We start from the raw sequence: 18,225 nt of genomic DNA, 5'->3' as shown, positions 1-18,225 counted from the left end.
CAGCTCCACAGATGTCAACAACTCTGGAATGTCAGCTCCACAGATGTCAACAACTCTGGAATGTCAGCTCCACAGATGTCAACAACTCTGGAATGACAGCTCCACAGATGTCAACAACTCTGGAATGTCAGCTCCACAGATGTCAACAACTCTGGAATGACAGCTCCACAGATGTCAACAACTCTGGAATGACAGCTCCACAGATGTCAACAACTCTGGAATGACAGCTCCACAGATGTCAATATCTCTGGATTTGATGTCCTCACCCGCCTGCTCTGGAATTCCATGGAGCCTCAGGTTCCACCTGCGCTGGTATCTCTCTGCCTCGTTCACCTTTTCCATCGAGTTCAGCCACCTTTTTTTCAGTTTCCTGGCAGATAACTTTGACGTTCTTCATGTCACTTTTGAGGGTTTTCACTTCTCCAGAGATAAAGTCAACAGATATTTGTATGGCCTCAACTTTCATCGTATTCTCCCTAACCATGTCCTCCAAGCCATTTGCCCTTTGGTCTATCTTTGCTGTCACACTGCTTTGCTTTATCTTGACCAGGTCGCCGTTGTAAATCAGAACTTGTTCTCAACTAGCCTGCCTGGTTAAATAAAGGTGAAATAAATAAACAAAAGCATCACAAAAAATGTTGTATCTCAAGAAGAGAAATATTGTCTTGCCCTCTCATATTTTTCCCCTGGGGCTTGAATGGTGTTACGGCTTTCTAGTGGTGATTAAGGAGAGTCGGACCAAACTGCAGCGTGACGATTGCGATCCATGTTTATTAGACAAACGTAAAACACGAACTAAACACGAACACTACAAAAACAAATAAACGAAACGAAAACCGAAAACAGCCTATACTTGTGTCAACTAACATAAACAAGGACATCAAGACAAATAGGACAATCACCCACGACAAACTCAAAGAATATGGCTGCCTAAATATGGTTCCCAATCAGAGACAACGATAAGCACCTGCCTCTGATTGAGAATCACTCCAGGCAGCCATAGACCTTGCTAGATAACCCCACTAGCTACAATTCCAAATATATACACACCAAAACCCCAAGACAAAACACACCACAATACAAAAACTCCATGCCACACCCTGGCCTGACCAAATACATAAAGATAAACACAAAATACTTTGACCAGGGCGTGACAAATGGAGTGTCGTGGTTGTAAGGTAAAAGCCTAAGCTGGGGACTGGATGGGCACAAGTTGTCAGCATTGTTGTCCGTGCTCACCAAATTTTCATCACCCACAACAGAATTAAAGGAATGATGAATGGCACTAAATACAGGGAAATTCTTGAGGGGAAACCTGTTTCAGTCTTCCAGAGATTGGAGAATGGGACGGAGGTTTACCTTCCAGCAGGACAATGACCCTAAGCATACTGCTAAAGCAACACTTGAGTGGTTTAATGGGAAACTTTAATTTAAATGTCTTGGAATGGCCTAGTCAAAGCCTAGACCTCAATCCAATTGAAAATCTGTGGTATGATTTAAAGATTGCTGTACACCAGCGGAACCCATCCTACTTGACGGAGCTGGAGCAGTTTTGCCTTGAAGAGTGGGCATAAATCCCAGTGGCTAGATGTGGCAAGCTTATAGAGACATACCCCAAGAGACTTGCAACTGTAATTGCTGCAAATGGTGACTATTATTATACACGCTCAAGTTCAGTTTTTTTGTCTTATTTCTTGTTTGTTTCAAAGAGGCATGTTGTGTACATCAAATGGTACAAACCCCCAAAAATCAATTTTAATTCCAGGTTGTAAGGCAACAAAATAGGAAAAATGCCAAGGGGAGGGTAGGGGGTGAATACTTTTTTTTTTGCTGCAAAAGGTGACTCTACAAAGTATTGACTTTGGGGGGGAGAATAGTTATGCTCAAGTTTTCAGTTTTGTTTGTCTTTTGTATTATTTGTCACACAATGAAAAATATTTTGCATCTTCAAATTTTAATTCCAGGTTGTAAGGCAACAAAATAGGAAAAATGCCAAGGGGATGAATACTTTTGTAAATTCTGAAGAGGAGTCCAGAAAACCATCTTTTGATTTCTCCATTTATTTTATTTTGGTTCTGGATGTGGAAGTTTCCATGTAGACAGATTTTGAGCTAGCTAGCGGGACACTTCAGCTGAAAACTGGAAAAGCGCGCAATTCAAATAAATAATCGTAAAAAGTGATAAAATATTTAGGTACATACAAGTATTGGTTAAAAGCTTAACTTATTGTTAATCTAACTGTGTTTTACCTTTATTAAACTCGGCAAGTCAGTTTGAAGAACAAATTCTTATTTTCAATGACGGCCTAAGAACAATGGGTTAACTGCCTTGTTCAGGGGCAGAATGACAGATTTTTACTTTGCCAGCTTGTGGATTTGATCTTGCAACCTTTACGGTTACAAGTCCAATGCTCTAACCACTAGGCTACCTGCCGCTACCTACCACAATGTCCGATTTACAATAGGCTGTACAGCGAAAGCATGCCATGCGATTGTTTGAGGACTGCGCCCCACATCAACATATTTATCCACCGGCACAGGCTTCATAAAATCACAAATAGCGATTAAATATTCACTTACTTTTTAAAATCTTCCTCTGATTTGTCATCCAAAGGGTCCAAGCTATAACATGAAGTGTCCTTTTGTTAGAAAAATCCTTCTTTATGTCGCGATCTGCACAGACATCTGTGTGTTATATGTTAGGCTATTTGTTGGTTGTGTTGTGTTCACGGGGTTCGCCATGCCAATCAACCTGCTATCTGCCAATCAAGGAAATGCCTGGAATTTTCTGATGCCGGGCATCCTGGTTGTTTTTCAGAGTGGCGTGAAGGGAGGTTGGGCAGGTGGGTGGAGCATTGGAAGTTAAGACCAGGTTTAGCGATTGTTCTCTCTCTTACGTCTGGCTTTCACAAGAGAAGGTCACGCTTGGTTCGTAGGGTACCTTTCATTTATTTGGCGTGGGCTACGGCCAAACAGTAGCCTGTATGACGTTGGGTTAATAAACCGTCAATTCGTAAACTCAACCCTCTGTCTGGACAATTGTTCCTTTATGATATCGTCAGGTCATTACATTTATATCGCTAAAAGTCAATTTAGTTGGTGCCATCGATTTGAGTAATCCACTCGTTCAACCTGCAAAAGAATGGAATCCGAAAAACTACACCTAAACTTTTAATCATTCTAATCATTCCTCAGGTACCGTAAAATGCAAATAAACTATAATTTTTCAGACATAAAAAAAGTATGTTCAATATAAAAACAAAATAAGCAGGTACGCATCCTCTTCATAGCATGCTCAAAGACTGATTTCAAACTCTCCCAGTACCATAACTCATATTTCTTCCCCATTATTCAAGTTACAAGCCTGAAACCTTGAACAAAGACTGTTGACATCTAGTGGAAACCATAGGAATTGCAATCTGGGAGCTGGAATTGCATATGCCCCATAGCTTTCCATTATGTGAGCATGGGCTCTCAAAAAAATTATGTTCAGTTGGTTTTTCTTTGTATTTTCTCCTACAATATCAATTGTGTTATAGTCTCATACATTATTTTAACATTTCAACAACCTTCAAAGTGTTTCCTATTCAATGATACCAAACCAATTATATGCATATCCTGGCTTCTGGGCCTGAGTAACAGGCAGTTTACTTTGGGCACGTCAGTCAGGCGAAATTATTAATAGTTTTAGAGGTGAATAACTTGGTGAAAGTAATCAATTACTTTGGGAAACAAACTAAAACAAATTCACCAGGGGGTTTTATGACCTTATAAATAACCAAGTGGTTATATTTGGGTGAGAAAATCCAATAATTCCTTCAGTTATCAAAAAACGCATCTACACTGACTGGCATCTTGCGCGCGCCTCCTAGCAAAGGTTTATATATGATGCTAATGTCCCTAGCATGGGTTTATAAAATATGCTGGGTTAATATATTATGTTAACTCTCACCCTAGCATGGGTGTATATACGATGCTAATGTCCCTAGCATGGGTTAATATACGATGCTAATGTCCCTAGCATGGGTTAATATACGATGCTAATGTCCCTAGCATGGGTTAATATACGATGATAATGTCCCTAGCATGGGTTTACTTTATATAAGATGCTAATGCACCCAGCATCGGTGTATATACAATGCTAACTCTGTCCCTGCCATGGGTTTATATCTGATGCTCATGCTAATGCCCCTGGCCTGGATTTGTATAAGATGTTAACTTCCCTAGAATGGATTTATATACAATTCTAATGGTCCTAGCATGGACTTATACTGTATATTATGCTAATGTCCCTAGCCTGGGTGTATGTAAAATGATAACACTAATGCCCCTAGCATGGTTAGGGTTATAAACAATACTAATGTCCCTAGCATGGCTTTATATGTGATGCTAACACCGGTCAGAGTCGTGTGTATAGGTGGCAATGAAGGGAGGCGCAGGAGGATCAAACTGAATGTAATGGAGTTGTTTAATAACAATAAACTAAACAATAAACTAAATAATAACAATAAAACGAAGTGGGTACGAGGACCAATACAAACAACACAAAACTGAACAACAAACAATCTCTGACAAGGACAATGAGGGGAAACAGGGGGTTAAGTACACAGCAGGTAATGAATGGGATTGAAACCAGGTGTGTGGGAAGACAAGACAAAACCAATGGAAAATGAAAAATGGATCAATGATGGCTAGAAGACCGGTGACGTCGACCGCCGAGCACCGCCTGAACAAGGAGAGGCTTCGACTTCGATAGAAGTCGTCACAACGGCCCTAACATGGGTGTATATATATATATATAGAAATATATATACGTATATATATATCCACTACTCTTCAAAAGTTTGGGGTCACTTAGAAATGTCCTTGTTTTTGGAAAGAAAAGCACATTTTCTTTTCCATTAAAATAACATCAAATTGTTCAGAGATACAGTATTGACATTGTTAATGTTGTAAATGACTATTGTAGCTGGAAACGGCAAATTTTTTATGGAATATCTACATAGGAGTACAGAGCAACCATCACTCCTGTGTTCCAATGGCACATTGTGTTAGCTAATCCAAGTTTATCATTTTAAAAGGCTAATTGATAGAAAACCCTTTTGCAATTATGTTAGCACAGCTTAAATCTGTTGTCTTGATTAAAGAAGCAATACAACTGGCCTTCTTTAGACTAGTTGAGTATTTGGAGCATCAGCAGTTGTGGGTTTGATTATAGGCTCAAAATGGCCAAAAACAAAAGACCTTTCTTCTGAAACTCATCAGTCTATTCTCGTTCTGAGATTTGAAGGCTATTGCATTTGAGAAATCCCAAGAAACTGAAGATCTCGTACTTTGCTGTGTACTACTCCCTTCACAGAACAGCACAAACTGGCCCTAACCGGAATAGAAAGAGGAGTGGGAGGCCCCGGTGCACAACTGAGCAAGAGGACAAGTACATTAGAGTGTCTAGTTTGAGAAACAGACGCCTCAAATGTCCTCAACTGGCAGCTTCATTAAATAGTACCCACAAAACACCCGTCTCAATGTCAACAGTGAAGAGGCGACTCCGGGATGCTGGCCTTCTAGGCAGAGTTCCTCTGTCCAGTCTCAACGTCAACAGTGAAGAGGCGACTCCGGGATTCTGGCCTTCTAGGCAGAGTTCCTCTGTCCAGTCTCAACATCAACAGTGAAGAGGCGACTCCGGGATGCTGGCCTTCTAGGCAGAGTTCCTCTGTCCAGTGTCTGTGTTCTTTTATCCATCTTAATCTTTTATTTTTATTGGCCAGTCTGAGATATGGCTTTTTCTTTGCAACTCTGCCTAGAGTCACCTCTTCATTGTTGATGTTGAGACTAGGTGTTTTGCGGGTACAATTTAACAATGTCTACACTGTATTTCAGATCAATTTGATGTTATTGAACAAAAAAAATAGCTTTTCTTTAAAAAACACAGAAATATCTAAGTGACCGCAAAATGTTGAACTGTAGTGTATATACACAGAACCAGTCAAGAATTAGAACACATCCTTCAATGGTTTTCCTTTATTTTACTATTTTCGACAATAAGTAGAATAAAGTGGAGACATCAAAACTATGAAATTACACATATGGAATCATGTTTCAACTAAAAAAGTGTTAAACAATTCAAAATATAATTTATATTTTATATTTTATATTTTATATTTTATATTTTGCACACTCTTGGCATTCAAATGTCCCTAGCATGGGTTTATACTGTATATGATGCTAATGCTATATGATGCTAATGCCCCTTGCATGGGTTTATATACAATGCTAACATCCCTAGCATGGGTTTATACTGTATATGATGCTAATGCTATATGATGCTAATGCCCCTTGCATGGGTTTATATGCGATGCTAATGCCCCTAGAATAGGTTTACTGTAGATGCGATGCTAATGTCCCGAGCATGTTTACAGTGAATACTTAGACAGACAATGTACCTGACATCTCACCCATATAGAATACGTTTTATTGATCTGACCGCCGGTCATTTGGCTGGACATTTCATTGAGAACTCACGGTTAGTCTTTTATTTGACAATTTGAAAGCACTGTTTCAACTGGTAATAGGCCAAGTGCAGTGACTTTACACTGTAGAAACAAGTACACACACATCAACATACAATTGGAAATAATCTCATATATTGGAAATCAGACATTTACACTGATTCCATGCTTCCAGATTAAAACTGTTCTACATTAGACTGAGTAGACATCACAATGAAAGACAAACATAATGGAAACATGTTGGGAGACTAAAAATATATCTTTAGAAGGAACAGTAGTATAGAAGAAGAGAGGACAGCAGTGCAGGCAGCCACGGGGGGAGAGGAGATGGGGGCAGCTGGACCCCAGCACTGTGCTGTTCAGTTCATACAGACACCATTGGTCCCTGCAGAGACTCAACCCAGTCCCTCTACCCCTCTCCTCTCCCCCCTCCTTCCCCCCTCTCTCCTGTCTCAGAGGGGTGAGGTGAGCTCCAGGAGGGGTGTGGGGGTAGAAGAGTTGGTCCAGTCCAGGGTGAGGTTAGAGAGGCTGTGGATGGAGGGTGCAGGAGGGGGACAGGCCAGGTGAACAGCGACCCCTGTGGCCAGGAGGAATAACGCAGTCAGCAGAGTGAAACCTCTCCTCAGGACCAGCTGGGAGGCAGACAGCAGACCTTTGTACTGGACACCTGGGCCCTCCTGCTGTTCTTCCCCACTTCCTCCTCCTCCCTGGGTGCTGACTGGCGTGTAACCAGGTGGTTTGGATTCATCGCTCTCTGGCTGGGACTGGAGATGCACACAAACACACAGCATTAAGATGAGGTACAGAACTCACTATACACACAGCATTAAGATGAGGTACAGGACTCACTAAACACACAGCATTAAGATGAGGTACAGGACTCACTAAACACACAGCATTAAGATGAGGTACAGGAGTCACTAAACACACAGCATTAAGATGAGGTACAGGACTCACTAAATACACAGCATTAAGATGAGGTACAGGACTCACTAAACACACAGCGTTAAGATGAGGTACAGGACTCACTAAACACACAGCATTAAGATGAGGTACAGGACACATGGTATTAAGATGAGGTACAGGACACATGGTATTAAGATGAGGTACAGGACACATGGTATTAAGATGAGGTACAGGACACATGGCATTAAGATGAGATACAGGACACATGGTGTTACGATGAGGTACAGGACACATGGTATTAAGATGAGGTACAGGACACATGGCATTAAGATGAGGTACAGGACGCATGGCATTAAGATGAGGAACAGGAGACATGGTATTAAGATGAGGTACAGGACACATGGTATTAAGATGAGGTACAGGACACATGGCATTAAGATGAGGTACAGTACACATGGTATTAAGATGAGGTACAGGACACATGGTATTAAGATGAGGTACAGGACACATGGTATTAAGATGAGGTACAGGACACATGGCATTAAGATGAGGTACAGGACACATGGTATTACGATGAGGTAAAGGACACATGGTATTAAGATGAGGTACAGGACACATGGTATTAAGATGAGGTACAGGACACATGGCATTAAGATGAGATACAGGACACATGGTATTACGATGAGGTACAGGACACATGGTATTAAGATGAGGTACAGGACACATGGTATTAAGATGATGTACAGGGCACATGGCATTAAGATGAGGTAACGGACACATGGTATTAAGATGAGGTACAGGACACATGGTATTAAGATGATGTACAGGGCACATGGCATTAAGATGAGATACAGGACACATGGTATTAAGATGAGGTACAGGACACATGGCATTAAGATGAGGTACAGTACACATGGTATTAAGATGAGGTACAGGACACATGGTATTAAGATGAGGTACAGGTCACATGGTATTAAGATGAGGTACAGGACACATGGCATTAAGATGAGGTACAGGACACATGGTATTACGATGAGGTAAAGGACACATGGTATTAAGATGAGGTACAGGACACATGGTATTAAGATGAGGTACAGGACACATGGCATTAAGATGAGATACAGGACACATGGTATTACGATGAGGTACAGGACACATGGTATTAAGATGAGGTACAGGACACATGGTATTAAGATGAGGTACAGGACACATGGCATTAAGATGAGGTACAGGACACATGGTATTAAGATGAGGTACAGGACACATGGTATTAAGATGAGGTACAGGACACATGGTATTAAGATGAGGTACAGGACACATGGTATTAAGATGAGGTACAGGACACATGGTATTAAGATGGGGGTACAGGACACATGGCATTTAACACAGACTATAGAGCACATATGCATGGATGCTGGACACACACATATATTCCCTCACCATGTCAGTGCTTCGAGAACCTTCTGGAAGCAGAGTTTTAACCAGCGGCTGTCCAATAGGAGGCTTCGCTGGAACACACGTTACCAGCCCACTCTTCCCAGCACGCATCTGGGCCTGAGGAATCAGTTGGTTGTTAGTCAGTAGACTTGGGGGGTAGATCTGCTTTATTATTGCAGATAGATTGTATTTTCAATCAATTTAATTGGCTGCATCATTTCCAATGCCCCATATATATAAAAATATATATATTTTCCATCTTTATTATTTTCCCCTAACCCTACAACCCCTCCCCTAATTGTAGTAACTTCCAGTTTATACATACCATATACATTTTACGGACACAATGTATTTTACAATAGTTATCTTAAATTTGTTCTTAATCTCATCCTTCAGCCCCACTAAATCCCTCCCATCTATCTCTGAACACCATCCAGTCCCATCCCCTCAGCTCCCCTCAATCCCTCCCATCTATCTATGAACACCATCTAGTCCCATTCTTTCAGCTCCCCTCAATCCCTCCCATTTATCTCTGAACACCATCCAGTTTTGAATTTTATTTGCCACAGACAGACAGACGGACGGACGGACGGACAGACAGACGGACAGACAGACAATACCAACAACAAGAGAAGAACAGACAGACAGACAGACAGACAGACAGACAGACAGACAATACCAACAACAAGAGAACAGACAGACAGACAATACCAACAAGCAGAGAAGAACTGACAGACAGACAAACAGGGAGGTCAGAGTACCCTACCTCCTTGGCGACAAGCTGCCAGTTGAGTTTGAAGATGATGACGATGAAGAACCCAGTCTGGAGGATGACACAGATGAAGAGACCTACCCACAAACCTGACAGGTGGAGCACACACACACCTCACACAATCACAGAGTTGTCACACACTAGATCAGTGTCAAATAAAGACTGAGGTAGTGATATAGATAGAGAGATGGAGGTAGAGGTAGAGCTAGAGATTAAGGTGGAGGTAGTTATAGAGATGGAGGTAGAGGTAGATGTAGAGCTAGAGATTAAGGTGGAGGTAGTGATAGAGATGAAGGTAGATGTAGAGCTAGAGATTAAGGTGGAGGTAGTGATAGAGATGGAGTTAGATGTAGAGCTAGAGATTAAGGTGGAGGTAGTGACATAGATGGAGTTAGATATAGAGCTAGAGATTAAGGTGGAGGTAGTGATAGAGATGGAGGTAGGGGTAGATGTAGAGCTATAGATTAAGGTGGAGGTAGTGATAGAGATGGAGGTATATGTATTTATTATGGATCCCCATTAGTTCCTGCCAAGGCAGCAGCTACTCTTCCTGGGGTTTATTATGGATCCCCATTAGTTCCTGCCCGAGGCAGCAGCTACTCTTCCTGGGGTTTATTATGGATCCCCATTAGTTCCTGCCAAGGCAGCAGCTACTCTTCCTGGGATTTATTATGGATCCCCATTAGTTCCTGCCAAGGCAGCAGCTACTCTTCCTGGGGTTAATTATGGATCCCCATTAGTTCCTGCCAAAGCAGCAGCTACTCTTCTTGGGGTCCAGCAAAATTAAAGCTGATTATACATTTTGTTTTTTCACAACACACTGTGTTCCCTCAGGCCCCTACTCCACCACTACAACATATCTACATTACTAATTTACAGTCTAGCCAGACACCTAGGTGTTTGTCGTTGTCCACATATTCTATTTCCGAACCGTCCAGCGTAGTGATGCTAGTCGGGCGGGCGGATGCAGGCAGCGAACGGTTGAAAAGCATGTATTTGGTTTTACTAGCGTTTAAGAGCAGTTGGAGGCCATGGAAGGAGTGTTGTATGGCATCGAAGATCTTTTGGAGGTTAGTTAACACAGTGTCCAAAGAAGGGCCAGATGTATACAGAATGGTGTCGTCTGCGTAGAGGTGGATCAGGGAATCACCCGATATATACAGAGAAAAGAGTCGGCTCGAGAAGTGAACCCTGTGGTACCCCCATAGAGACTGCCAGAGGTCCGGACAACAGGCCCTCCGATTTGACACACTGAACTCTGTCTGAGAAGTAGTTAGTGAACCAAGCGAGGCAGTCATTAGTGAAACCAAGGCTGTTGAGTCTGCTGATAAGAATACGGTGATTGACAGAGTCGAAAGCCTTTGCCAGGTCGATAAAGATGGCTGCATAGTACTGTCTTTAATTGATGGCGGTTGCATCAGTTACTTGATGTGGAATAGAGTTCCATGTAGACATGGCTCTATGTAGTACTGTGTGCCTCCCATAGTCTGTTCTGGACTTGGGGACTGTGAAGAGACCTCTGGTGGCATGTCTTGTGGGGTATGCATGTGTGTCCGAGCTGTGTGCCAGTAGTTCAAACAGACCATTCGGTGCATTCAACATGTCAATACCTCTCATAAATAACAGTAGTGATGAAGTCAATCTCTCCGCCACTTTGAGCCAGGAGAGATTGACATGCATATTATTAATATTAGTTCTCTGTGTACATCCAACGGCCAGCCGTGTTGCCCTGTTCTCAGCCAATTGCAATTTTCCGAAGTCCTTTTTTGTGGCACCTGACCACACGACTGAACAGTAGTCCAGGTGCGACAAAACTAGAGCCAGTAGGACCTGCCTTGTTGATAGTGTTGTTAAGAAGGCAGAGTAGCGCTTTATTATAGACAGACTTCTCCCCATCTTAGCTACTACTGCATCAATATGTTTTGACTATGACAGTTTAAAATCTAGTATTACTCCAAGCAGTTTAGTCATCTCAACTTGCTGAATTTGCATGTTATTTATTACAATATTTAGTTGAGTTTTAGGGTTTAGTGAGTGTTTTGTTCCAAATTCAATGCTTTTAGTTGTATAAATATTTAGGGCTAACTTATTCCTTGCCACCCACTCTGAAACTAACTGCAGCTCTTTGTTGAGTGTTGCAGTCATTTCAGTAGCTGACATAGCATACATAGACACTCTGTCTTTACTCAAAGTCAGTGGCAAGTCGTTAGTAAAACCTTTAAAAAGTAAGGGGCCTAAACAGCTACCCTGGGAAACTCCTGATTCTAACTGGATTATGTTTGAGAGACTTCCATTAAAGAACACCCTCTGTGTTCTGTTAGACAGGTAACTCTTTATCCACATTATAGCAGGGGGTGTAAAGCCATAACACATCAGTTTTTCCAGCAGCAGACTATGATCAATAATTTCAAAAGCTGCACTGAAGTCTAACAACATACCCCCCACAATTATTTTATCATTAATTTCTCTCAGCCAATCATCAGTCATTTGTGTAAGTGCTGTGCTTGTTGAATGTCCTTCCCTATAATCGTGCTGAAAGTCTGTTGTCAATTTGTTTACTGTGAAATAGCATTGTATCTGATCAAATCATTTTTTTCCCAGAAGTTTACTAAGGGTTGGTAACAGACTGATTGGGTGGTTATTTTAGAAAGTAATGGGGGCTTTACTATTCTTTGGTAGCGGAATGGCTTTAGCTTCCCTCCAGGCCTGAGGGAACACGCTCTCTAGTAGGCTTAAATGAAAGATGTGGCAAATAGGAGTGGCAATATCGTCTGCTTATTATCCCCAGTAGTTTTACATCTAGATTGTAAGACTGGTGGCTTGTCAGTGTTGATAGACAACAATATTTGTTCACCTCTTCCACACTGACTCTATGGAAAAGTACAATTCCTGTCTTTCATAATTTGGTCAGATATACTTGGATGTGTAGTGTCAGTGTTTGTTGCTGGCATGTCATCCCTAAGTTTGTTAATCTTGCCAATGAAAAAGTCATTAGAGATAGAGATAGTGGTAGAGGTAGAAATGTTCAGGTAGAGGTAGAGATAGAAAAAGAGTCAGAGATGTTGAGTTAGAGGTAGAGATACAGATGGAGGTTGAGGTTGAGGTAGAATTGGAGGTAGAGGTAGAGGTTGAGGAAGATGAAGACGAAGAGGTAGAGATAAAGGTAGAGAGGTAGAGATAGACATTGAGGTAGAGGTAGAGACAGAGATAGAGGTTGAGATGTTGAAGTAGAGATAGAGATAGAGATAGAGGTTAGAGATGTTGAGGTAGAGATTTTGAGGCAGAGATAGAGGTAGAGTAGGAGGTATAGAGATATAGATAGAGGTAGTGGTGGAGGTAGATTTAGAGGTAGAGTGAGGTCAGGATAGACATAGTAGAGATAGATGTTGTAGTAGAGGTAGAGGTAGAGGTCAGGATAGATGTAGTAAAGATAGAGGTTGTGGTAGAGGTAGAGGTTGTGGTAGAGATAGAGGTTGTGGAAGAGATAGAGGTAGAGGTCAGGATAGACGTAGTGGAGGTTGTGGTAGAGGTAGAGGTTGTGGTAGAGGTAGAGGTCAGGATAGACGTAGTAGAGATAGAGGTTGTGGTAGAGATAGAGGTTGTGGTAGAGGTAGAGGTAGTGGTAGAGGTAGAGGTCAGAATAAACGTAGTAGAGATAGAGGTAGAGGTAGAGGTAGAGATCAGGATAGACGTAGTAGAGATAGAGGTTGTGGTAGAGGTAGATTTAGAGATAGAGGTTGTGGTAGAAATAGAGGTAGAGGTCAGGATAGACGTAGTAGAGATGGAGGATTTGGTAGAGGTAGAGGTTGTGGTAGAGATAGAGGTTGTGGTAGAGATAGAGGTAGAGGTCAGGATAGACGTAGTGGAGGTTGTGGTAGAGGTAGAGGTTGTGGTAGAGATAGAGGTTGTGGTAGAGGTAGAGGTCAGGATAGACGTAGTACAGATAGAGGTTGTGGTAGAGGTAGAGGTTGTGGTAGAGGTAGATTTAGGGGTAGAGGTCAGGATAGACGTAGTAGAGATAGAGGTAGAGGTCAGGATAGACGTAGTAGAGGTAGAGGTTGTGGTAGAGGTAGAGGTCAGGATAGACGTAGTAGAGGTAGAGGTTGTGGTAGAGGTAGAGGTCAGGATAGACGTAGTAGAGATAGAGGTTGTGGTAGAGATAGAGGTTGTGGTAGAGGTAGAGGTTGTGGTAGAGGTAGAGGTCAGGATAGACGTAGTAGAGATAGAGGTTGTGGTAGAGATAGAGGTTGTGGTAGAGGTAGAGGTCAGGATAGACGTAGTACAGATAGAGGTTGTGGTAGAGGTAGAGGTTGTGGTAGTGGTAGAGGTAGATTTAGAGGTAGAGGTCAGGATAGACGTAGTAGAGATAGAGGTTGTGGTAGAGATAGAGGTTGTGGTAGAGGTAGAGGTAGTGGTAGAGGTAGAGGTAAGGATAGACGTAGTAGAGGTAGAGGTTGTGGTAGAGATAGAGGTTGTGGTAGAGTTAGAGGTCAGGATAGACGTAGTAGAGGTAGAGGTTGTGTTAGAGAGAGGTTGTGGTAGAGGTAGAGGTAGCGGTCAGGATAGATGTAGTAGAGATAGAGGTTGTGGTAGAGATAGAGGTTGTGGTAGAGGTAGATGTCAGGATAGACGTAGTAGAGATAGAGGTAGATGTCAGGATAGACATAGTAGAGATAGAGGTTGTGGTAGAGGTAGAGGTCAGGATAGACGTAGTAGAGATAGAGGTTGTGGTAGAGGTAGAGGTTATGGTAGAGATAGAGGTTGTGGTAGAGGTAGAGGTCAGGATAGACGTAGTAGAGATAGAGGTTGTGTTAGAGAGAGGTTGTGGTAGAGGTAGAGGTCAGGATAGACGTAGTAGAGATAGAGGTTGTGGTAGAGATAGAGGTTGTGGTAGAGGTAGAGGTCAGGATAGACGTAGTAGAGATAGAGGTTGTGGTAGAGATAGAGGTTGTGGTAGAGATAGAGGTTGTGGTAGAGGTAGAGGTCAGGATAGACGTAGTACAGATAGAGGTTGTGGTAGAGGTAGAGGTTGTGGTAGTGGTAGAGGTAGATTTAGAGGTAGAGGTCAGGATAGACGTAGTAGAGATAGAGGTTGTGGTAGAGGTAGAGGTCAGGATAGACGTAGTACAGATAGAGGTTGTGGTAGAGGTAGAGGTTGTGGTAGAGGTAGAGGTTGTGGTAGAGGTAGAGGTCAGGATAGACGTAGTAGAGGTAGAGGTTGTGGTAGAGATAGAGGTTGTGGTAGAGGTAGAGGTCAGGATAGACGTAGTAGAGATAGAGGTTGTGTTAGAGAGAGGTTGTGGTAGAGGTAGAGGTCAGGATAGACGTAGTAGAGATAGAGGTTGTGGTAGAGATAGAGGTTGTGGTAGAGGTAGAGGTCAGGATAGACGTAGTAGAGATAGAGGTTGTGGTAGAGATAGAGGTTGTGGTAGAGATAAAGGTTGTGGTAGAGGTAGAGGTCAGGATAGACGTAGTACAGATAGAGGTTGTGGTAGAGGTAGAGGTTGTGGTAGTGGTAGAGGTAGATTTAGAGGTAGAGGTCAGGATAGACGTAGTAGAGATAGAGGTTGTGGTAGAGGTAGAGGTCAGGATAGACGTAGTAGAGGTAGAGGTTGTGGTAGAGATAGAGGTTGTGGTAGAGGTAGAGGTCAGGATAGACGTAGTAGAGGTAGAGGTTGTGTTAGAGAGAGGTTGTGGTAGAGGTAGAGGTCAGGATAGATGTAGTAGAGATAGAGGTTGTGGTAGAGATAGAGGTTGTGGTAGAGGTAGATGTCAGGATAGACGTAGTAGAGATAGAGGTAGATGTCAGGATAGACGTAGTAGAGATAGAGGTTGTGGTAGAGGTAGAGGTCAGGATAGACGTAGTAGAGATAGAGGTTGTGGTAGAGGTAGAGGTTGTGGTAGAGATAGAGGTTGTGGTAGAGGTAGAGGTCAGGATAGATGTAGTAGAGATAGAGGTTGTGGTAGAGATAGAGGTTGTGGTAGAGGTAGAGGTCAGGATAGACGTAGTAGAGATAGAGGTTGTGGTAGAGATAGAGGTTGTGGTAGAGATAGAGGTTGTGGTAGAGGTAGAGGTTGTGGTAGAGGTAGAGGTCAGGATAGACGTAGTAGAGATAGAGGTTGTGGTAGAGATAGAGGTTGTGGTAGAGATAGAGATTGTGGTAGAGGTAGAGGTTGTGGTAGAGGTAGAGGTCAGGATAGACGTAGTAGAGACAGAGGTTGTGGTAGAGATAGAGGTTGTGGTAGAGGTAGAGGTCAGGATAGACGTAGTAGAGATAGAGGTTGTGGTAGAGATAGAGGTTGTGGTAGAGATAGAGGTTGTGGTAGAGGTAGAGGTTGTGGTAGAGGTAGAGGTCAGGATAGACGTAGTAGAGATAGAGGTTGTGGTAGAGATAGAGGTTGTGGTAGAGATAGAGGTTGTGGTAGAGGTAGAGGTTGTGGTAGAGGTAGAGGTCAGGATAGACGTAGTAGAGACAGAGGTTGTGGTAGAGATAGAGGTTGTGGTAGAGGTAGAGGTCAGGATAGACGTAGTACAGATAGAGGTTGTGGTAGAGGTAGAGGTTGTGGTAGTGGTAGAGGTTGTGGTAGAGGTAGAGGTCAGGATAGACGTAGTAGAGGTAGAGGTTGTGGTAGAGATAGAGGTTGTGGTAGAGGTAGAGGTCAGGATAGACGTAGTAGAGATAGAGGTTGTGTTAGAGAGAGGTTGTGGTAGAGGTAGAGGTCAGGATAGACGTAGTAGAGATAGAGGTTGTGGTAGAGATAGAGGTTGTGGTAGAGGTAGAGGTCAGGATAGACGTAGTAGAGATAGAGGTTGTGGTAGAGATAGAGGTTGTGGTAGAGATAAAGGTTGTGGTAGAGGTAGAGGTCAGGATAGACGTAGTACAGATAGAGGTTGTGGTAGAGGTAGAGGTTGTGGTAGTGGTAGAGGTAGATTTAGAGGTAGAGGTCAGGATAGACGTAGTAGAGATAGAGGTTGTGGTAGAGGTAGAGGTCAGGATAGACGTAGTACAGATAGAGGTTGTGGTAGAGGTAGAGGTTGTGGTAGAGGTAGAGGTTGTGGTAGAGGTAGAGGTCAGGATAGACGTAGTAGAGGTAGAGGTTGTGGTAGAGATAGAGGTTGTGGTAGAGGTAGAGGTCAGGATAGACGTAGTAGAGGTAGAGGTTGTGTTAGAGAGAGGTTGTGGTAGAGGTAGAGGTCAGGATAGATGTAGTAGAGATAGAGGTTGTGGTAGAGATAGAGGTTGTGGTAGAGGTAGATGTCAGGATAGACGTAGTAGAGATAGAGGTAGATGTCAGGATAGACGTAGTAGAGATAGAGGTTGTGGTAGAGGTAGAGGTCAGGATAGACGTAGTAGAGATAGAGGTTGTGGTAGAGGTAGAGGTTGTGGTAGAGATAGAGGTTGTGGTAGAGGTAGAGGTCAGGATAGATGTAGTAGAGATAGAGGTTGTGGTAGAGATAGAGGTTGTGGTAGAGGTAGAGGTCAGGATAGACGTAGTAGAGATAGAGGTTGTGGTAGAGATAGAGGTTGTGGTAGAGATAGAGGTTGTGGTAGAGGTAGAGGTTGTGGTAGAGGTAGAGGTCAGGATAGACGTAGTAGAGATAGAGGTTGTGGTAGAGATAGAGGTTGTGGTAGAGATAGAGATTGTGGTAGAGGTAGAGGTTGTGGTAGAGGTAGAGGTCAGGATAGACGTAGTAGAGACAGAGGTTGTGGTAGAGATAGAGGTTGTGGTAGAGGTAGAGGTCAGGATAGACGTAGTAGAGATAGAGGTTGTGGTAGAGATAGAGGTTGTGGTAGAGATAGAGGTTGTGGTAGAGGTAGAGGTTGTGGTAGAGGTAGAGGTCAGGATAGACGTAGTAGAGATAGAGGTTGTGGTAGAGATAGAGGTTGTGGTAGAGATAGAGGTTGTGGTAGAGGTAGAGGTTGTGGTAGAGGTAGAGGTCAGGATAGACGTAGTAGAGACAGAGGTTGTGGTAGAGATAGAGGTTGTGGTAGAGGTAGAGGTCAGGATAGACGTAGTACAGATAGAGGTTGTGGTAGAGGTAGAGGTTGTGGTAGTGGTAGAGGTTGTGGTAGAGGTAGAGGTCAGGATAGACGTAGTAGAGGTAGAGGTTGTGGTAGAGATAGAGGTTGTGGTAGAGGTAGAGGTCAGGATAGACGTAGTAGAGATAGAGGTTGTGTTAGAGAGAGGTTGTGGTAGAGGTAGAGGTCAGGATAGACGTAGTAGAGATAGAGGTTGTGGTAGAGATAGAGGTTGTGGTAGAGGTAGAGGTCAGGATAGACGTAGTAGAGATAGAGGTTGTGGTAGAGATAGAGGTTGTGGTAGAGATAAAGGTTGTGGTAGAGGTAGAGGTCAGGATAGACGTAGTACAGATAGAGGTTGTGGTAGAGGTAGAGGTTGTGGTAGTGGTAGAGGTAGATTTAGAGGTAGAGGTCAGGATAGACGTAGTAGAGATAGAGGTTGTGGTAGAGGTAGAGGTCAGGATAGACGTAGTACAGATAGAGGTTGTGGTAGAGGTAGAGGTTGTGGTAGAGGTAGAGGTTGTGGTAGAGGTAGAGGTCAGGATAGACGTAGTAGAGGTAGAGGTTGTGGTAGAGATAGA

General features: G+C 42.9%; 1 protein-coding gene across 1 annotated transcript in view; it reads right to left on the bottom strand.

Moving 5' to 3' along the window:
• Positions 1-6,450: 6,450 nt before the first annotated feature.
• The window catches only part of slc47a1 (solute carrier family 47 member 1), a 48,660-nt gene continuing 36,885 nt past the window's right edge, over positions 6,451-18,225 (bottom strand). The window contains exons 15-17 of the mRNA XM_031807987.1: positions 9,618-9,712; positions 8,855-8,968; positions 6,451-7,272 (exon numbers count right to left, since the gene is read on the bottom strand). Of these exons, the coding sequence (XP_031663847.1) occupies positions 6,961-7,272; positions 8,855-8,968; positions 9,618-9,712 (521 nt within the window). The 3' untranslated portion in view covers positions 6,451-6,960. The remainder of the gene's footprint in view (positions 7,273-8,854; positions 8,969-9,617; positions 9,713-18,225) is intronic.

The sequence above is a fragment of the Oncorhynchus kisutch genome, linkage group LG28 (assembly GCF_002021735.2).
Source record: "Oncorhynchus kisutch isolate 150728-3 linkage group LG28, Okis_V2, whole genome shotgun sequence".
Taxonomy (NCBI): Eukaryota; Metazoa; Chordata; class Actinopteri; order Salmoniformes; family Salmonidae; genus Oncorhynchus; species Oncorhynchus kisutch.
The sequence above is the reverse complement of the archived record's forward strand: the minus strand, read 5'-3'. Positions and strand labels throughout refer to the sequence as shown.